This window comes from Trichosurus vulpecula, chromosome 9, assembly GCF_011100635.1.
Source record: "Trichosurus vulpecula isolate mTriVul1 chromosome 9, mTriVul1.pri, whole genome shotgun sequence".
NCBI lineage: Eukaryota > Metazoa > Chordata > Mammalia > Diprotodontia > Phalangeridae > Trichosurus > Trichosurus vulpecula.
The window spans coordinates 59947032-59966876 of NC_050581.1; the positions used below are offsets into that span (position 1 = coordinate 59947032).

At 53.2% G+C, this 19845-nt stretch overlaps 4 protein-coding genes across 4 annotated transcripts; 2 read left to right on the plus strand and 2 right to left on the minus strand.

The window, feature by feature from the left end:
- Window positions 1-1285: 1285 nt before the first annotated feature.
- Window positions 1286-5439, plus strand: ARHGEF39 (Rho guanine nucleotide exchange factor 39). Its single transcript, XM_036739105.1, has 9 exons — window positions 1286-1417; window positions 1561-1655; window positions 1742-1862; window positions 2105-2220; window positions 3105-3175; window positions 3337-3465; window positions 3634-3863; window positions 5005-5093; window positions 5205-5439. Exons 1-9 carry the CDS (start codon window positions 1286-1288, stop codon window positions 5218-5220), a joined length of 999 nt encoding a protein of 332 aa, XP_036595000.1. The 3' UTR covers window positions 5221-5439.
- CCDC107 (coiled-coil domain containing 107) lies at window positions 4015-6720 on the minus strand. Its single transcript, XM_036739106.1, has 6 exons — window positions 6580-6720; window positions 6367-6500; window positions 6199-6262; window positions 6035-6116; window positions 5840-5946; window positions 4015-5756 (listed from the first exon to the last, which is right to left on the minus strand). The coding sequence occupies exons 1-6, from the start codon at window positions 6692-6694 to the stop codon at window positions 5551-5553; spliced, it is 708 nt and encodes a 235-aa protein (XP_036595001.1). The 5' UTR covers window positions 6695-6720; the 3' UTR covers window positions 4015-5550.
- Window positions 6721-12483: 5763 nt separating this feature from the next.
- Window positions 12484-14307, plus strand: SIT1 (signaling threshold regulating transmembrane adaptor 1). The gene is made up of 5 exons (XM_036738792.1): window positions 12484-12637; window positions 12744-12879; window positions 13042-13100; window positions 13211-13269; window positions 13365-14307. The coding sequence occupies exons 1-5, from the start codon at window positions 12604-12606 to the stop codon at window positions 13602-13604; spliced, it is 528 nt and encodes a 175-aa protein (XP_036594687.1). The 5' UTR covers window positions 12484-12603; the 3' UTR covers window positions 13605-14307.
- Window positions 14285-19371, minus strand: LOC118831442. Its single transcript, XM_036738791.1, has 6 exons — window positions 19226-19371; window positions 16814-17230; window positions 16319-16375; window positions 15640-15684; window positions 14962-15057; window positions 14285-14862 (listed from the first exon to the last, which is right to left on the minus strand). Exons 2-6 carry the CDS (start codon window positions 17151-17153, stop codon window positions 14507-14509), a joined length of 894 nt encoding a protein of 297 aa, XP_036594686.1. The 5' UTR covers window positions 17154-17230; window positions 19226-19371; the 3' UTR covers window positions 14285-14506.
- Between the last annotated feature and the right edge of the window lie 474 nt (window positions 19372-19845).

The following is a 19845-nucleotide window of genomic DNA, read 5'->3' on the forward strand; positions in this document are numbered from 1 at the left end:
ATCTCTTACATTCATCACCTCTCCCAGCACAGTCCTATTCCGTTACCTTCATGTACCGTAACTCGCTTCGCCCGGCTCTTTCCCCATCCGCGGGCATCTAAAAGGACTCGGGTTTGGAATCACCGTCCCACTACCTGTTTCCATCCTCTCTTTGGGCAAATCGCGGCATTCCAGCTTCCACGTCAGTAAGACGAGGAGGTGGGATGAGATTTTCCTCATTGTTCTTCCCGGTTCTAAATCCCGTTATTTTGATCACAAGCATCCTCATCCTCGCTATGTGCGTAGCGAATTGCCTGTGAGCCAAAGAGCTTCCTTGCGGTCTGGCTGGTGTGTGATCGCCCTTTGGGGAGCGGGGAGAGGGAGAGGGGAAAGAGGAAGCGAGGGTGTGGGTTTGAAGAACAGCAGCACGGTGGCAACAACAGGAGGAAGTAGGCAGGTAATGAGCCCGCGGGCGTGGCCGATCGCTGTACCCAGAGAGCAGGCTTAGGTATCGGGAGAGGCACGAGCCTGGGTGCCTTCAGCTAGCGGGGGTTTAGAGAGCAGTAACAGGATAGCCTTGGACCCAGGGCAAAGTCCCTTGGGTCAGCTCCAAGGACGTGCTTAATTAACGGCCCTGGAAACTGAGACCTCCTCGGTCTTTGAGGCAGCTGATAAATGTTGAGTATATTACAACGAGTCAGGAGACCTAGGATTAAAACCCTTCCTGCGCTACTTGCTAGCTGTGTGACTTTGGAGAAATCATTCATCCTCTCTGAACCTCGTGCTCCTCATCACTAGGCTACTTGGTTCCCACCATAAAATGCCAGACTACACTTCTGGTCCTCACCCCCGTCGGAACGAGCCAAGTTCTGGGATGGGGCGGGGAGGCGGGTCCTACACACTCCACCGAGAACAACTCGAGTAAGACAGGGGCGGGGCTGGAGCGCACGCATGCGCACAGCGGGAAAACTCCAGGGGAAGAGGTAGGGAGTGCATCGGCCGCCCGAGGCCTTCTTCGCACATGCGCAGTATCGGCGATGTCTTGGCCTCCGAGGCGGCAGGGGGCGCAGTGCAGAATTCCCTTCCCCGGCCCCGCCTCCTCTGGTGGCGGTTGGAATTTGAATCCTGGCAGGTCCGGGTGCCTGTGGCATTCGGAGTGGAGGGGTGAGCTCGCGACCGACGTGGGCGCGCTCAGGTCTCTTCTTCCCGCTGACCAAGCGCCCCCTCTCTGGGGTGGAGGGAGGGTTGTTACTGTTTCCATCGCGGTCCTGTCCGGCCCAGCCCCGCGCCCCCCCCCCCCGCCCCCATGTCGAGCCCAGGGCCGCGGTGCCCGGTGCGTGAGCAGCGGGCCCGCTGGGAGAGGAAGCGAGGCCGCACAGCGCTGGAGCTGCTGGACACGGAGCAGCGCTACCTGGAGCAGCTGGGGCTGGTGGTGCAGGTGCGCGCGGGCGGGGGCGGGGCGGGGGAGCCCCGGGGAGATCCCGGGCCCGATCTAGGGTTGGGGCAGTGCCCAGGCTGGTCCACCCCCACCCCGCCCCCTTCTCCCTGCCCACCCTGTGCCCTCCCCTTTCCCCTCCCCAGTATTTTTTGTGCATCTTGAGAGCTAAGGGCACCCTGCGACCAGCCCAGCTCCAGGCTGTGTTCGGACCCTGGGAAACCATCCACGCCGCCAGCCAGTGAGTAGGGGCAGAAGGGGCCCTGGTGGGAGGACGTGGGATGGAGGTGTGCCCGGGGAAGCAGAGTCTGTGTTGTCCCCCCGCAGAGAGCTGCTCCTGCACCTGGAGGCTGGAAATTGGGGAGCAGGCCTGGAAAGATTGTGTGACCACCTGGAGCTCTACACTCGCTTCGCTGCCAATGAGGAGCGATCCAGGGCCGCCCTCCAGGTACCCTCACCTTCCCAGAGGCGTTCCCACTCTGGGCCTTTGTCCTTCCTTGTTTTGTTCCAACACATACGGTGAATCTACTGTGTGTGCGACATCTGGCAGAACCTGACAAGGCCCCTGTCCCAGAACATTAATTGTCTGGATAGATTAGTCACGTGCACACCTAACTGTAAGGCTGCATGAACACTGACCTGGGACCCTCTTACTGCTTTTCTTGTATCCCAAACCCCACCTGAACTTAGGAGTGCCTGAGGAAGAAGCCTTTCAGAAAGTTTGTTCGGCTTCAGGAGGGGCGTCCCGAGTTTGGGGGCCTTCGGCTGGTGGACCTGCTTCCCTTACCACTGCAACGCCTCCAACAGTAAGTGACCCTCTGATTCCACCTTGATCCAGCTTATGTTTACTGATCCTTACCCTAGTTCTGAACCTTCTTCAGATCCATACCCTCAACTGGGAATCAGCCCTGACTGAGGTCAGCGTGAGGGGGATGGTGCTGGGCTTAAATCAGAAACACCAAGGTTTGGAATTCTGTCTCAGATACTGCGACTGCGGGCGAGTCACTTAATCTCTCTTGGCCTCAGTTTCCACATCTGTAAAATAGGAATAATACTGGCAGTACATATTGATTGGGCGTGTTGTAAAGATAAAATGAAACAACGTATGTAAAGGTTTTGCAAATCTCAAAGCACTAAATTGAGGTCAGCTACTAAGACTAGGTTCAGCCAAACTCCTTTGGCTGCCAAACCCTGAGCATTGGTATCTTGTGATTTAAATACCCAAATATCTGGTTATGCTGCCCTTTTCATAACCTCTTTTTGTCCCTAGAGAGCATGAACAGAATTTTGACTTCAGTAACCTCAGAGAAGTAAGCGCTGTGGTCCTGTGTAGAATTCTCCCTGCATTCATTCCTTCTCTCCATAGCTTAGTAAATATCTCTGAAATTCCATCTTGGGTACTTGTGGTCTCCTGAAGTTTCAGTCAGGGAAATGGGGAGAGAGTGTTCTCTAGCACTGGATGGAAGGACAAGGTTTAAGCACATACTCTGAGCTCCAGATTCGTGTAGGAAGAGAGAAAGTAAAGGAGGCTTCAAGCCAGAGCTGCAAGAAACCAATCTCTTCTAAGCCAGGAAATGGCAGAAACCAGACTTGTCAATTTGAACAAAGGATGACTGGATAAGTTTGTTTTTCCCGGGCCTAGTTGGGATGGGACAAAAATCCCTAAAGCCTCAGTCTATTTGTGTTTCAGATATGAAAACCTGGTTGTAGCTTTGGCTGAAAATACCAGTCCTGACAGCTCTGACTATCAACAGCTCTCAAGTATGTTTCTTTGCCCTGAGCCAACATCATTAATATATTCCAGACTCCAAAGCTGGCCACACAATTAGAACCCTGACCTTTAGTCTCATTTTTCCTTTTCTCCTTTCCTTAATACCTTACTAATCAAATGGCATGGGGGGGGGGGGGGGTTGTCATTTTAGAGGCTGCTCGGAAGTTGAGTGAGGTCACCCAGAAGGTTAGTGCTATCAGTCGAGAACACGAGAATGGCCGGCAGCTCCATCGTATTCAGACTTTACTCAGTGGCCGTCGGGCTAAAGGTCTGACCAAAGGTCAGAGCCATAACCCCTGCCCCTCTGGTACCTCTGTTCCACACAGGCCTTTAGGATCCTTCTCCCTCAACATCTCAAAATTATTTTGAGAAGTAGCACATTGCCAGTGTCATCCCTGGTCTTTATGAAGGATGCTAACATGCCTCTGTCTCTTTCTCTCTACCACAGGGCGCTGGTTCCTTCGGCAGGGCTGGCTACTAGTGGTCCCCCCTAAAGGGGAGCCAAAGTCTCGAATGTTCTTCCTCTTCTCTGATGCACTTTTGATGGCCAAGCCACGGTCTGTCCTACATATCCTGTATGGAGGGACCTTTGTTTGTCAGGCCCTTTACCCCATGGCCCAATGCCAGCTTCAAAGGATCTTTGGTCACTCAGGGGGACCAGGGGGTGGACTGCTCAGTGTAAGTCATGAAACTGGGGGCGGGGGTTGAGAGACTATTCTCTGGGTTAAGCCCACAGTTCTGTTCCCAGCCCCTAGGTCAGACCCACAGCTACCCCCTCCCCCAAGGTAAATGTTGAATATCCTCTCTTAAAAAAAAAACCCCAAACATATGCATGACACACTTTTGAATTTATTCCGCAGCATTAACATCCATCACTTAAGTCTAGACAATCAACAGAACAATAAATCAAGCCCCAATTTGTAGATGGCACACTTTGGCCAATCTGACAATCCTACAAGACAGAGATGGTGCCCCCCCAAAGTTCCCTGAGTGACTTATTTATACCCTTCTTAGGAATTTCTTTTAAAATTTATAGACACTGTATAGGAACACTGAACTAGGAATGAGGAGACCTGGGCTTCAGTCCCACTTCTACCACAAGCTAGTGTATGAATTTGGGCAAGTCATAGCCACTCTGAACCTCAGTTTCCTCATTTGTAAAATTAGGGGACTGGTCTAGATGATTTCTAAGAATGCTTCCAGCTCAAAGACTAAGACTGCACACCCTATTAGTATTCCTTCCCCTAAGTTTTCTCCGGGGGTTAAGGAATAAGGTCCTGTCCTCCTATCCCTTTCCATAGAGCTCAGACCTTAACTCTATTAGCTTCCACCACCAAGCTCTGTACGTGACAGGCAGTGTGGTTCATTGGATGGAGAGCTAGCCTTTGAACCAGTAAGACATGGGTTCAAGTTCTACCTCTGACCTATACATATATATATATATATATATGACTGGGCAAATCACTTAACTGTAGTACCCTAGACCAAGAGGTGGCAAATGGACTGCTATCTGCTTATTGTACTGCTGTAAGCTAAGGATGGTCTTTACATTTTTAAATAAAAGTTTTAGAAAAGTACAGAAAAACAGACAGTTTAGCCCATGGGTTATAAGTTGCCAACTCCTGCTTTAGAGAACTCTGTAAGGCTGTAAATTGTAGAGAAGGTACAGACCTCTCCTGGAAGTTCCCCTCTGTCAGTACTCTCACCAGTCCAGTCCCTATTCCCATCCTTAACTACATCTGGGTAACCATTCTTTTCCTGGATAGCACCAGCTGTTACTTCAGGACAGGCTACTTAGATGTTCTTTCCCACCCCCCAGCTTTCTTTTCCCTATGAAAAGCTGCTGCTCATGTCCACAGACCAAGAAGCACTATCCCGCTGGTACCACAGTCTGACTGCAGCCATCAGGTAGGCCTCACTTCTCCCCTTGTTCTAAGGATTGAGTTAGCCACCTGCACACTCACTGCATTTCCCCCCACCATTTATGGAGACGGCTCACTTAGTGTTCTTTCTCTACAGCAGCCACACAAGATAGAAGAGCGCCTTATGGCTGTCAGCAGTTAGACATGGGAAGTCTGCCTGCTTTGAAGCTTCAGCATCTCTAGAACACGTGTGACTAGCCACCATCTGGTGGTGAAGAATATGGTGCTGTGTGTATGATATGTATATTTATGTTTGAGCATGTTTGAGCACAAATGTTTGGGATGATCAAGCTGTATACTTACATGGAATAAATTTTATTTTTATTAAAACATCTTGTACTTGAAGAGAGCCTACTTCCTCAAATCTGAGCTTTGGCTCCTTACTGGCTTTTCTAAAACTGATACCATTCCCTAACCCATGAGGCTTTATCTTGCACCCTCTCTTAGTGTGTGACTTGGGTCCCTTCCATCCATTTCCTCCTCCTGAGCCCCCACTCCTTCCCATTTTCCCCAGACTGGCCCCAGGAGACATCTGGAGCCCAGGCCTCAGTTACTCCCTCCTCTGGTTCCTCCCCCCAGCCCCCGGTCTGAAGGTCACTGTCATCATCTTCCTCAGCACTCAGGTCCTCATGGATAGGGGGGCTGTACTCTGTGTGTGGAGGGGAAGGGGGTAGCATGAGTCATCAGATAACAGACACCAAACATCTGATAGTGTACTCCGAGGGCCCCTACCTTGGGAAGCAACAGCGGTGTCCAGCCCCTTGTCCTTTAACAGCTGGCTGATGGTCTGAAGCCTTAGGGTCAGCAGGTCCTGCTGGGCTCCGGCCAGAGCGTCCACACTGCAGAGATGCCCAGTAAGGCCTCCTACCCGCCTTCTTCCGTGCCCAGCGGCCACCCTCATCCCGGCCTGGCCCCACCAGCTCTCACCGCTCAAACAGAGGGTCCAGCTGGTCCAGCAGACCCCCCAGGAGCTGCTCCGTCTTGGCCAGTTCCCGGGCCAGCTGCTCTTCTGCGGAATAAGAGACGACGTTTACCACCCGCCTGGTGTCGATGGGGCCGGTCCCCACCCCCCCGCCCGGCCCGACCTTCACCTCTGCGCAGAAGCTCCTTCTCGGCCGGCTTCTCCTCCGGGGAAGCTTCGGCCTCATCTTGTCCCTAGAACGAGGCAGGGCAGCTCGGTCCCCCACCACTCCGCACCCGGGGGCCCGGGCGGATCTGGCCGCGGGACTCCCCTCCCAGCCCCCTCCCGGCCCCGGCACCTGCAGACACCGGCGCAGCACGAAGGCCAGGACGCCCACGACGTACAAGGCTCCCAGGGGCAGCGGCCCCCACGTCCGACCCGCCGCCCGCGGCTCCTCCAGCGTCCTCCGCAGCCCGTCTCGGGCCGGCTCCCCTGCAGAGCGAGACCACAGTCGGGGTCACGACCGTCTCCTCCCGCGCCCCTCCCCTCCCCTCCTCCAGCCTCCCATTACCTGCGGGGGGGCGCGGCCCGGCGCCGCCCTCGAAGACCCGGAGTGCAGCGGCCAGGAGGAGCAGCGCCAGCGCGGCTGGCAGCAGCGCCGGGCCGCAGGGCCCCGGGGCCGGCATGTCCAGAGGGCAGACGCGCCGGCCCGCAGGGCGGGAGCAGACGCAGCGACGCCGCCCTTGACGACAGACGTACGTGCGCCTCGCTGGCCCTGCCCACAAGCGCGGAGCGAGCTCGGGGAGAGGGCGGCTAGCGCCTTCATTTACATAATGTATTCACCCAACTAGTCTCTGGGTGCATGCCGGGCTGCCCTCTCTCAAATGCTCCGGGGCCCCTGTTTCTTTAGATGACTTTTCCGCGATATGCTACTTTTCTGACTTTTTCTTCAAGTAAAAGTCTCCATTTTGGGGGCGCCTGGGAATTATTCCTGGTCTAACCACATTGTAAAAGTCTGTGAGATTTCTGAGTCTTTATAAACCCCAGGCGGGTGCTGGCTACCGAGGCGCTTGCTGAAGGCCTGTTTCCTAGGCTACAAACGGGGGACACGTTCCTCACCCAACGCCTAGGGGAAAGTCCCCGGACTGGTCGGCAGAGAGTGCCACCCACGCACGTGCGTCTGGTCGATGTAGCAGCTCCCGCATCCCCGCCGAGAAGCGCCTCCGTGGACCGTGGAACCACGGATCCCGTGGAAACGCCGAGCGGAGGGAGCCGCCGCGAGGCCGCCCTTAGTCAAGTGAATAGTCACGCAGGCAGTGCGCCGTCGTGTGCGCTAACACAACGGGGCTCATTCTCAGCGCGCTGTTCCTTTTAACTGGCGATACAACCATGCCTGGTGATGATGGGTCTACCAAAAAGACGGTCTCGGCTGTGAAGAAGTTTACTGTCAAGGGTGGGACAATACGCAAACATTCCGCATGCAAGTAGGGGATAAACAGGAAGTATTTTAAAGAGGGAAGACACCGGAATTAACAGGGCAAACCAGAGAGGTCGGCATGCAGCAGCGTGGGGGCGAGCCCGAGATAATGAGGGGAGCCGAGAGATGTAGGGTTGTTTGTGGAACAGCCAGGAGGCCAGTGTCACAGGACCAGAGCACGTGGCAGGGAGTAAGACGAAAGACTGGAAAGGTGGAAGTTAGGTAATGAGGGCTTAGAATGCCAAACAGCATTTTATCTATTTGCTCCTGGAGGCAACAGCGTGCTACTGGAGTATTGAGTGGGTGGGTGTGAGAGAGAGAGAGAGAGAGAGAGGCGTGATCCGCTTTTTATGAACATCACTGAAGTGGCTGCATGGAGGATGGAGACTTGAGGCCGCCAGATCCGCCGGCAGGCTGATGTCCACGTACGAGGCTATGAAGGCTTGCGCCAGAAGCGTGGCAGGGTCCAAAAAGAGAGGTCGAAAAGGATAAATCTGTAGTCCTTGGCCACAGATTGGACGCGGGGTGTGAGAGGGAGTGAGGAGTCTAGGTCACAAGCCTGAGGGGCCGGGAGGATGGCTTTGCCCTCTGCAGTGACAGGGGCCACAAGAAGGAGGTTTAGGGGGAAAGACAGTGAGTTCTGTTTTGGGTATATTGAGTTTAAGATGTCTCCTTTGTTAAGATCTGAAAAGAAGAGTGAGAATGGAGGTTGGATTTAAGATTCATCAGCATAAAGATGTTAAGTTAAATCCACGGGAGCTGATGAGATCATCGATTGAGGTAGAATAAAGGGAGAAAAAGGCCCTGGACAGAACCCCGAGGTTAGTGGTGTGATCTGGAGGAGGATCCAACAGAGGAGACAGAGTAGGAGGGGTCAGATAGGTAGCAGGAAAGCCAGGAGAGAGTGGTGGCCTGAAAACCTAGAGGGAGTATCAAGGGGAAGACAGTGATCACTGTATCAAAGGCTGTGCAAAGGTCAAGGAGAATAAGGGTTGAGAGAAGGCCTTTGGATTCGGCAACTAAGATCACTGGTAACTTTGGAGAGGGCAGTTTCAGTGGAACGATAAGATTAGGAGCCAGATTGTAACCCACGTGTACAAAAACATTTATAGCAGCTCTTATTGTGGTGGCAAAGAATTAGAAGTCAAGGGAGTGCCCATCAGCTGGGGAGTGGCTGAACAAGTTGTGGTATAGGAATGTAATGGAATACTATTGTTCCCTGAGAAATGGTAAGCAGGTGGATTTCAGAAAAACCTGGAAAGACTCACATGAACTGATGCTGAATGAAGTGAGCAGAACCAGAACGCTGTCCACAGTAAAACGCAACATCCGTGCAATGACCACCTTTGTTAGACTTAGCTCTTCTGAGCCATGCAGTGGTCTAAGACAATTCCAAAACACTCCTGATGGAAAATGCTATCCCCATCCAGAGAAAGAACTATGGAGTCGGAATGTACATCAAAGCATATGATTTTCTCCTTTTTTGGTTGTTTTTCGTTTTTTCTTTCTCATGGTTTTTCCCTTTTGTTTTGATTCCTTTCACAACGTGACTACTGTGGAAATATGTTTAATGTGATAATACGTGTATAGCCTATATCAGATTGCTTGCCATCTTGGGGAGGGGGGCATGAAGGGAGGGACAAAGAATTTAGAGCTCAAAATCTTATAAAAGAGAATGTTGAAAACTAAAAATAAATTAAAAAAATAAAAATGGGAAAAAAAAAGCCAGATTGTAAGGGGTTAAGAAGACAGGAGGAGGAGGAGGAGGAGAGTGGAAGCATCTATTGTAGATGCCAGGAAGAGCAGAAGAGATCTAGGAAGACAGCAGTGATGGATCAAGTGAGGTTTTTTTTTTTTTAAGCATAGGGGAGACTTGGGCATGTTTGTAGGCAGCAGGAAAAGAATCAGGCAATTAGGTGGCCCATTGGACAGAGTAGCTGGGTCTGGAGTCAAGAAGACTCATCTTCCTGAGTTCAAATCTAGCCTTGGATGCTTAGTAGCTTGTGCCCCTGGGCAAGTCACCTCACCTTATTTGCCTCAGTTTCCTCATCTATAAAACCAGCTGGAGAAGAAAATAGCAAACCACTTCAGTATCTTTGTCAAGAAAACCTCAAGCGGGTTCATGAAGAGGCAGAGTGGAAATGACTGAACAACAAAAGGAAATGAGTCAACAGACAAGGGAAGATTGAAAATAAGTGAAAGAGTCAGGAAGACAGAGGGGACAATCTATTGGGGGAGAAAGGATGGGATAGGATCACTTGAACAGGTGGATGACTTGGCCTTGGTAAGGAGTAAGGCCACTTCTTCATGTGATACAGGGGTGAAGGAGGAGAGAGTGGCAGAAGGCACCTAAGTGATAGGAGATGAGGAAGAGGGAGGAGTTCATAGCAAATGGCCAAACCACGGGAGGTTTGAGGAGGGATGAAAAGGTCTGGAAGTGCTGTTGTGGATGGTGGGATTTTGAGTTCACGAGGGAGGTGTAGTAGGATGGTCTTGTAGCAGTGATGGCCCAGATATGTTATATGTCACAAATTTGCAGTGGACCTAGTCAGAATCATCATGTGATTTTCTCCACCTTCTTTCAGTAGCATGTGTGTAGGTGGGCACAAAGTGGCCCAAGGCTGAGGCCTGACTGGGTGTAATGGGCAATATGATAAAGAGGCCAGAGAGTCAAGAGAAGAGGACAGTGTAAAATCGAACACGTTCATCAAGGAGTTAAGATGGGGAGACTAGGAGAGAGTGGCTGGTATAGGGGACATGACCTGAGACAGAATTGAGAGTTCAAGGGATCGGGGGTCACAGTGAGGATGAAGAGTAGGGTTATATAAGGGACAGCCCAGGGAGAGCTGAAAAGCCAATAGATTATAGTCAGATAAGGGGATTCAGAATTCTTGAGGTGGGACCTTTGCCATGGATGACAAGATCCTAAATATCTCTGTTTGTGGCTGAGGTTGGATGGAGGAGTAGGTCAAGAGAAGTGAGCAGGTTGAGGAACTGAGTGGTTTGGGCATTTGGGGGAGAATCATTATGTATATTGAAGTCCTCTACTATGAGGGCAGAAGTTGGGGAGAGAGTCTAGTCAATAAATATTTTATCAAGCACCCAGCCAGGCACTGTGTTAAGCAGTGGGAATACAAAAAGGGGGCAAAAGAGTGTCCAGCACCAAGAAGCTCACAGAAGGGGGGTAGGAACAACACAGAAGGATAAATAGGAAATGATTACAAGAAGGCACCAGAGTTAAGAGGGATTGGGAAGGGCTTCCTATAGAAAGTGGGACTTCAGCTTTTCTTCTTTCCCTCTGCCATTCCTTACATAAGGTCAGTAGTCAGAGCTTTAGAAGGGGGAGTGTTCCTGGCATGGGGGACAGCCAGAGAAAATGCCCAGAGTAGAGAGATGGAGTGTCTTGTAAGTGGAACAGCCAGGAGGCCAGTGTCACTGGATCAAAGAGCATGTGGTGGGGAGTAATGTATAAAAGGACTGGGAAGGTAGGATGGGGCTATATTATGAAGGGCTTTGAATGCCTAACAACATTTCATATTTGATCCTGCAAGCAATAGGGAGTCACAGGAGTGTACTGAGTAGGGGGGTGGGGTGACTAGACCTGTGTTTTAGGAAAATCACTTTAGTGACTGAACGGGGAACAGACAGGAGTGGGGAAAGAACAGAAGCTTGTTAGTAGGAGATTCTAGACAGGCTGTCCCTAAGTTTAACAATAGTTCAACTGTTCTTTCACAACTAGGGTACTTGGAACTCTTACTCCATTTTCTTCTAATAAAAGTATCATAAGGAGTTTTGGTTCCTAGGCTAGCACACAGAAGCTTAGAAGCACTATACTAATAGTAACGGAAGGAGACACCATTTCCTATTCAAGAAGCTTCTGGCCCAGTGCCTCCTCCCCACACCACCCCACCCTTCAGCATCCTATCATAAGCCTCAGCCTAGATGTAGGAATGCAATTTAATGGAAAAGAAAACTTGAAGAGGTTGCACCTCCCTCCTCACCTTCTCCCGCTGACATAAAAAAGAAAGTAGTTGAGGGGGGTGAATTCTCGGTCTTGTCTCTTGTAGAGGGACCAGGAAAGGAGGCTGGAGAGAAGGGATGCTCCCAGCAGGGGAAAAGACGAATGCAGAGCCTCGAGGCACCAGAGCTCATCACTTGCCCTGTTTATCACTACCCAAGTCTAAAGGAAGCTTATGGCCTGTCCTTTGATTATAGGTTAGAGGAAACTAAGGTGAGTGGGCTGAGAAGGAAAGTTGGGGTCAGAATAAAGAGGGCATGGGTGTTTTACTGGTGTGCTGCTGAAAGGCGGTTGAGGGAGGCCAAGGAGAGTTATGTCATCAGACTTATTAGGAGGATTAATTGGATGGCATGTTGCAGATGGGAAGAGGCTGGTAGCAGGGGAGACCAGTTGGGAATTTGAAGAAAGGGGGACAGGTCTAAACTAAGGTGGGTATTGTGGCAATGGTAGATACACTGTGGCTTACAGAACTGGAAAAGACGGTTAAAGAAGAGGTAAGAGGGAGAGGAGGTTTCTTTCAATCCAGGTGGAGCGAGCTGCATGGTTCTAGTAATGAGGAAGCTAGAAAGGAGAACCAGTCTTCAGGAAGGGTCCTGAGTCTCTTCCCTCCCCTCCGGCCCTGACTGTTTCTTGCCTCCACTGCTGGGTGCAAGGTCTATCACTCTGGACCCTCGGTGGCAGGAAGGCCAGGTGGATACGTGTATGAAGAGGCTTGGGCCAAAATGCCCTAGGTTTATAGATCTCAAATCTCCTGCCTTTAAGTCAACATGGAATATCTTCCCTCAATATTCCACAGCAGTAATTAGGTCAGACTGAAGAGAAGAAAAGGGGTGAGAGCAGGCGCTATTTAATCGGACTCCCACAGCTGGGGAGGGGGGAGCATTTCCCCCACCTCTCTGCTCCGGAAGGAAGCTCCTGTGGCTTTCGCAGCTGTGTCTGTTACTGAGCTTCAGGAGACAGGGTGACAGAGGCAGGGCCAGGGGAACTTGGCCCTGGGGGAAAGACAACTGGGGTTCTGAGCCTAGTGACCTGGTCCTGGGGGATTGAGAAGCAGTGCCCGTTTCTCCTGGCAGGCTCAAACCCAGATATCTTTGGCATTAATGAATACGAAAGATTGCTTAAATGTTACAGCTGGTGAGGTGGGGACAGGAGGGTGGATGGGTGTGACGAGGTTGGAGGTGGGGGATAGTATGGCTGGAAGGGGAGGGTGTGGTGATGGCCCAGTGACTGCTGCTTTCAGGGTTCCCTGGCTTGCACTGCGCTTTTGGGCTGTGGGCCGTGCTGGGGGTGGTGACCCTGTTGCTGCTTTTGGCACTGGCTGAACACCTAGTCCGATGGACCAGAGAAAAGAACAAGATATTCCAGGGACAGGAAAGGTGAGTACTGTGGGTGAAAGACACCGGACACCGTGCCTTTCCCTCAGGCACCCCTAATCTTCCAGAGGCTCCAGGGGGATATTTCTACACCATCAACTTTTTGGTTTTATTTGTTCACTCCAGAACATCATCTACTCCCCCCTCCCCCACCTTATATTGCAGCCCCAAGAGACCTGTGGAAGAGGTACCACTTTATGGGAACCTGACATACCTACAAACAGGTGAGGAGGGGGGGAAGTTGGGAGGCAAAGGGGTTTCCAGAGCAAGTGAAAAGGGTGGGGTGGAGGGACTTAGCACTTGTGAGTAAGGGTCTTGTTCCACCCTGTCTCAGGACGGCTACCACAGAAGCCAGGGCCTATCCTGCAGGAGCAATCAGGAGACATCCCTCGAGTAAGTCTGACTTTGTGCACAGTGGGCGGGGAACCTAAGGGTGAGGGGACCTTGGGGTCTCCTGCACACCCCCTAACCTGCCTCGATGTCCCTAGGCAAGGGAGGAAGCTATGTGCTACGCCAGCCTGCAGCTGCAGCCTCCTCAGGGACGCCCCCCAGGGCCCAGTGCAGGGCCACCCATCAAGTATTCAGAAGTGGTGATGCTGGAGCCTGAGCAGTCCACCCCCACGCCCCGGCTCCCAGAGCCTGAACTCTACGCTTCCGTGGGCTCCCAGACCCGCCGGGCAGCCTTTCCTGATGAGGACTATGCCAACAGCCAGCCAGGAGATGGATGAGGGAAGACCCACATCTAAACATCAGATACACCTCGGGAGTAGGGAAGAGAGGAAAAAGGCCATCGTCCACAGGAAGACGTCCTAGCTTGACTTTCCCCTTTGGCCCACAGATGCTTTAATTTGAGCTATGACCATGGGACATAGTAGGGGAATGGCTTCTTTGGAGTACCAGAAATTAACCCCCAATAAATAGAAGCCTGTCTATACTAGGAGGCAAGGGAAGCTTCCAGCCTGGATGAGACCAACTCCACCTTCAAACTCCCCCTGCTTGGGTGGATATTGCTTTCATAACCCCTCCTATCTTTGCCCCTCTGAGGTTAACCAGTTCCGGCTTCTCTAGTTTCTTCAGAAATACAGGAAGTAGTGGTGGTGTTTTAGGGGGTGGGGTGGGCAAGCACACTTATCTGTGTGCATCTGAGAACACATGAGTGCCTGGGAGTATCTATGCAAGAATATGTGTGTATACATGGGAGCGCCAAAGAGCAAGCAGATCTGAGAGCCCATGTGAGGCAGGATGTCTGCATCTATATGTGAACAAGTGTCATTCTGGCCAGGTACAAGCAAGATGATGGGGATGCCCGCAGCATTCATCTTTAGCCCCTAAGATAGGTTTCAAGAAACTGAAAGAAGAGGATGGAGTCAGGGGCACAGTCCCCTCTCCTGCTATTTTGATTTTTTTTAATCAAATAATCTCTCACTGTAAAAAAAGGATGCATGTTTCTCTTTTAAATTAAATATTTTCTAAAATATGAGGACATTTACATAAAAGTCTTGAGTCTGGGGAACAGACTACTTGGGGCAGAGAACTTGGGGCTCTGTATTCACCAGCAAGAGAAAGGAGGTGAGAGAAAGCTGTCTTATTGGCTTGAGCTCTTGACAGCTTGGGGGAAGTGGGTCCAGATTCATAATGGTGCAAACCTGGGTGGGGGTAGGATGGTCTCCTCCTTTAGGCAGGGGCTCGCAGGGGCAACAGTAATAGAGGGGGAATGGGAAGAGTGCAGGCTCAGGGCAGGGGGGTAAGGTCGAGTGGGAGTGGGTGTGGGCGTGAGCAGGGACCAAGGACTCTGCCAGCTGGGGCTGTACATCAGCAGGGCCTGCAAGGTCTGGCCCATCTGGCCCAGGCCATCAGACAGCAGGTGCAGGTGGGAGACAGTGTCTTGGGCCAAGCTTTCCAGCAGCGCCTGCTGCTGCCTCGATGTTCGCAAGATCTGCACCAGAAGCTCCTGCATGTTCTGGAGGAGGCTCACCACCCCAGGGCCTGCAACAGTACACCAGTGGGAGGTCAAGGCCTCCATCTGCCATCCCCACAACCAGGCCCCAAGCCCCAGAGAAGGATGGGAGGAGGGATGAAACTTACCTTGCAGTCCTGACACATGGGTGGGCTCTTCTCTGACTCCTTGAGGGACCAGATCTGGTCTGACTGGAATCTCTGGTACCAAGGCTGGAGGCTCTTCTGGAGTTGGAGGCAAAAAAACCATGCTGAGCCCTGTTGGGCTCCATCCCCATATACTCCTCCACTGCAACAAGGATGCCATTCCTTTTTACCCCTAACTTAGCCCTGAGACTGGTGGAGTCAGGACCCCCTTGTTCATTTGGCTCCAAGGTAGGGGCTGTCCTAAGCTCCCCTGAGGACAGAGAAGGAGGCACAGCTAGCTGACTCCATCATGGTGAGAAAGGCTCTAAAGAGCTTGGGGGAGGGGTTGTAACCACCTGAGATGAGAACTGGGAGTGTTCTTAAGGAACTCGAAGGGAATAGCCCATGCAAAGTCCAGCAATCCAACCTTCTAGGACCCTTCCTCATGCTACTGCCTTCTGCCAACGATTCTGCCCACTCCAATTCCATGTTCTTACTCCCACCCCTCAGGAATTTTCTTCCTCGTGTTTCCCATCTCCTTTCCCCAATACCCTCATTCCTCTGGAGACTCCTCTCTGCTCCCGGCTCATGCCCTTCCAGCTGGAGCTATGTCCTCCCTCCCCAGGACAGCCTTAGAAGCACCCCAAATCACCTCAGAAAAATGAAACTCATCAGCCTTACCTGGAATCTGGGAGGGGGCAGGGCTGGCCTGCTTCTCCTCAGGAGCTGCGGAAGGAGGACAGATACATTTAGTTTTACCTACTGACCCTAACTTTGACCCGGTCTGTGGATTTCCTAACCCAACCTCCACAAGTACTAGAGTTAGGGAAAGACTAGTCAATTGGTCCCATAGCATATAACCCAATCAGGAGGGGGAAGCATGCAAAAGAGGGCACATTTTACACAAGTGCATATTGGAATCCCAGAACATTATGCTTGCTGTGTGTCTGTGATAAGTCACAGGTCCTCCAGAAAAGGCCCAGAGCCCCGGCAGACTGAGCTTCCTCTAAAGCTCAGCTCAGGTGCCTCCTCCCCCTCCTCTGTAAACCTTCCCTGATTCCCACCAGCTACTAGTCGTCTCATCCTCCTCAAATTATGTTGTTTCCTCCCAGAAGAACAGAAGCTTCTTCAGGGCAGAGACTGTTTCATTTCTGTCTTTCAAGCTCTGGTAGCCAGCTCGGTGCCAAGGATGTAATAGGTGCCTAATAAGCATCTGCTGTATTGACTAGGGCATCTGACTGAGCAGGGGGCGGTGATTTTCCAAGTCAGCCTCGGGCACACAAACACTTCTCTCAGTTCTGCTTTCCCACCAAGTCCCATGGGCCTCAACCTCTCCACAACGGCTCCTGGCAATACTCACAGGTGGATTCTTTCTTGGCGCAAGGCTGCGGTCCTGTTTCAAGGTTCGTGTCAGAGCCTGGATAGTCAGGAGAGAAGAGCATCGGCCTAAGGCTAGGGTACCTCGCTCCCCAATTCCAGAAATCTCTGCATCATTCCCAAGACTGCCTCATGAGCTGGGTTTTATTTTTGTCTTTGAATCCTTGATGGAAAGCCAGTGTCTGGTACACAGCAAGCGCTCAATAGATGATTGTGGCTCAAATGTCCCTCCCCTTCTCCAACCCCCCACCTACCGGCTCACCCAGTAGCTTAGCTCTGGTGGGGGCCTCCAGCTGAGCGCAGCACTTCCCAGGGGGGAGCTTCCCCAGATCTGGGGAGGGCAGGACTAGGAATAAGCCAGGAGTCTGGGGGAAGGCACTTACAACCCTTCCCCTTTTCCTGCTAGCCTTGGGGGTTCCATAAAGAAACCTCAGGTAGGAGGCCAAAAGGTGGTCCATCACCAGGGGTATCTCCTTACCTGGCAGGCGACGCTCTCCAAAAACTGGCCTTCCTGCAGCCTTCCACAGTCTCTTCATGGTGCGGTAGTGGGGTGGGGGCTGAGGGGAGGGGCCTCCTGCCTGGCGGCTGGTCTCCCACTCTGAGTAGAAGGCTTGCTTCAGCGCCTTCCACTTGGATCGACACTGAGCCACGCTTCGACCATAGCCGGATGCCCCCAGCCCTTGGGAGATGGATTTCCACAAGGCCTCATTGGGCCTTGAAGTGGAGGCCATGAGCAGCGTGACCTCCCCAGAGTCCTGGATCAGGGTCAGGAGGCAGCTGATCTCCTGCTGGGTCCAGGCCCGGCCCCTGGGCATCATTCAGGCTCCTCTCTCTACACTGGGCACCAAGACCCCAGGAAAGGAGAGGCTTGGGGGAGGGGGCTGTCACAGATAGCCTAAGGGACACAGATAAAAACAGACTGAGGTAGGCCGGTTGGGACAAACGGAGCATGGGAAGGGATCTGGGGCACTGGAGGGAAAGGGGTCTAATATGAGGTGTGTTCATCGGCTGACACGTGCGAGGGTTCGAGAGATCCCGGTGGGAGAGAACTGGAAGTACCAGAAGGGTCAAGGGGTCTTGTAGCTGTCAAGGCACAATGCTGGCTCAGTGAGATGGTTTGTCCAAGGGATGCGAGTGGACACTGTGGGTGGTCAGCAGTCTGTGTGTGGGAGGAGTGAGGTGTGATACCTGGGGAGAAGGGGCACAGTCCTGCTAGGGATTTCCAGGAGACAGCTGAAGATGGGGAGGTCCCAGAGGAAATTCAGGGTGCCTGAGGACGGAGCTCCAAAGTGTGCGGGGGACCTCCGGCAAGAGGGGGCCTCTAGGATTGGGAATAGTTCAGGATAAGGAATGTCACTGTGCTGGGGCTTTAGAGTTAGCCCCGGGAGAAGTGTGAATGGCCACCCAAGGGCAGGTGATCAGACATCAGGCTGTGCATATGCCCTTGGGATATCCGAGGGGGCACCCAGTTCAGTCCCTCCAAAGGTGAATCTCCAGGCACTGGTGGGGGTAATAAGGAAGGGGGGCACAGATCAGGGTGTTTGGGGCTAGAACTGGAAAGTGGGAGTCAAGATAGCCCAGGATGGATGCAGGGGGTCAACCTACCTGGGGCAGCAGCCTCTGGGGAGGGACCTAGGTGCAGGATTGCTTTTAGGGAGCGGACATCTGTGGGGTGTGTGTATAGAGGAAGGGGGGAGGAAAACAGCCCAGGATTGGGCAGGATCTGGGGGAGGGGCCGGGGATGGGGCAGATGTCAGCATGCTTGGGGTTGGGGAATGTACTGAGAGTGAGTCTTTGAAGGAAGGGGAACAGGTGGGGATGGGAGTGTCAGCATGTCTGGGTATGTGCAGTGTAAATATGGGGAAGGTCAAGGGGAGACAGCGGTGGCTATGGACTGGGTGGGTGCAGGGTGTGGAGGACGGTATCTGCATTCCTCAGGCTCAAGCTATAGAGAGGGGGAGAGGGGGAGAGAGAAAGGGGGACAGGGAGGGAGAGAGAGGGAAAGGGAGGGAGAGTGAGGGAGGGAGGGAGGGGGAGAGGAGGAGAGGGAAAGAGGGAGGGGAGGGGAAGTGGGGGGAGAGAGAGAAAGGGGGACAGGGAGAGAGAGAGAGAGAGGGAAAGGGAGGGAGAGTGAGGGAGGGAAGGGGAGGGAAAGAGAGAGGGAGGGGGGAGGGGGAGAGGGGGAGAGGGAGGGGGGGAGAAGGGGGGGAGAGAGAGAAAGAGAGAGAGAGAGAGAGAGAGAGAGAGAGAGAGAGAGAGAGTGTGTGTGTGTGTGTGTGTGTGTGTGTGTGTGTGTGCGCGCGCGCGCGCGCGCGCGCGAGCAGGGGGGTCGAGGTCAGAGGTCAAGGCCAGGAAATGGGAATGTGAAGAGTCTAGGGGAGGGATCGGGCCTGGGAATGTGCATTGTATGGAGGGTCTGGGGGAGGGGTCAGGGATGGGGACGCGCTTTGTGTATAAGTGGGGTGGTGGAGGGAGGCAGGGATGGGGGGAGGGTCTGGAAGATGGGTAAGCCTGGAGACGCTCTCTGAGTGTAGGGGGGGTGGGGGTGGAGAGAGGCTGGGAAGGGGGAGTGGAGGGTCTAGGGAAAGAGTTGGGGGGGGCGGGTGGAAGAAGGCAGGGCTCGGCACGTGCTGGGTCTGGGGGAGGGGACAAGGCTGGGGATGTGCTTTGTATGTTTGTGGGGTGGTGGAAGAAGGCATGGGGGGGGGAGGGGCCAGGGCTGGGGACGTGCAGGGGCCGGGGAAGGGCATTGTGTGTGTGTGGGGTGGTGGGGGGAGGGTCGGCATGCCTGGGCCCGGACGTGCAGGGTGCAGGGTGGGGGGAGGGGCGCCCCGGGGCAGGGGCAGCCTGGGGTGGGTGGGGCCGCCTCCAGCTCAGGTTGGGTCGGTACCTGCCGGAGTGTGGGAAGGAGGACCTGCGCCCTCCCTGCAGCAGCAGCCCAACCCTGCTCGGCACGGGCTCCTGCCAAAAGCCCAGCCCCTTTCCTCAGCCTCCCTATCTTTAGGGCGACTGCCAAGCCCAGCCGCGTCTTCGCCCAGAAACCCCGCGCCACGGAAACAACACTGCGCATGTGTGACCTCCCGACACCCTCGTCCCGCACCATTCACACACCGGGCCCTTACATCCGGGAAGTGGGGCCCTGGCACGCCTTCCTTTCGAGGCATTCTGGGAAATGAAGTCTCGAAAAGCCTTCCGCCCTCTGCATTCTGGGAAATGGAGTCGTGGACTCGTCGCAGGCCTTCTGAGAACTGCGCGGTCTTGGGTCGCCTTTCCCCTGAATTCTTCGCCTAGTAAGGCCGTGGTGGCGGCCTGTTGGGGGTGATTTGCGGACCCCCGTGGTCCTACCAACTGCACCCCATTTCATTTTTGGTAGAGCCTGGGATTCCCCAGGGTATTGATCCTTCTCTAACATTTGCGTTAAGTTGTAAATAAGGTAACAGGATCAAAGGATCATCGATTTAGAGCAGGAAGACGTTTCGGAGGCCATCTAGTCCAACCCGAGTAAAAAAA

Excerpts from the sequence above, each read along its gene's own strand:
- SIT1 (XM_036738792.1), top strand. The coding sequence starts at position 12,604 with ATGAATACGAAAGATTGCTTAAATGTTACAGCTG. Across the intron at positions 12,880-13,041 it reads ATATTCCAGGGACAGGAAAG|CCCCAAGAGACCTGTGGAAG; the intron begins GTGAGTACTGTG and ends CTTATATTGCAG. Across the intron at positions 13,101-13,210 it reads CCTGACATACCTACAAACAG|GACGGCTACCACAGAAGCCA; the intron begins GTGAGGAGGGGG and ends ACCCTGTCTCAG.
- ARHGEF39 (XM_036739105.1), top strand. The coding sequence starts at position 1,286 with ATGTCGAGCCCAGGGCCGCGGTGCCCGGTGCGTGAGCAGCGGGCCCGC. Across the intron at positions 2,221-3,104 it reads CCACTGCAACGCCTCCAACA|ATATGAAAACCTGGTTGTAG; the intron begins GTAAGTGACCCT and ends TTTGTGTTTCAG. Across the intron at positions 3,466-3,633 it reads GGCTAAAGGTCTGACCAAAG|GGCGCTGGTTCCTTCGGCAG; the intron begins GTCAGAGCCATA and ends TCTCTACCACAG.
- CCDC107 (XM_036739106.1), bottom strand. The coding sequence starts at position 6,694 with ATGCCGGCCCCGGGGCCCTGCGGCCCGGCGCTGCTGCCAGCCGCGCTG. Across the intron at positions 6,117-6,198 it reads GAAGGAGCTTCTGCGCAGAG|AAGAGCAGCTGGCCCGGGAA; the intron begins GTGAAGGTCGGG and ends CTTATTCCGCAG. Across the intron at positions 5,947-6,034 it reads CTGGACCCTCTGTTTGAGCG|TGTGGACGCTCTGGCCGGAG; the intron begins GTGAGAGCTGGT and ends GCATCTCTGCAG.
- LOC118831442 (XM_036738791.1), bottom strand. The coding sequence starts at position 17,153 with ATGATGCCCAGGGGCCGGGCCTGGACCCAGCAGGAGATCAGCTGCCTC. Across the intron at positions 15,685-16,318 it reads CGCCAAGAAAGAATCCACCT|CTCCTGAGGAGAAGCAGGCC; the intron begins GTGAGTATTGCC and ends CTCCTTCCGCAG. Across the intron at positions 14,863-14,961 it reads CCATGTGTCAGGACTGCAAG|GCCCTGGGGTGGTGAGCCTC; the intron begins GTAAGTTTCATC and ends GTACTGTTGCAG.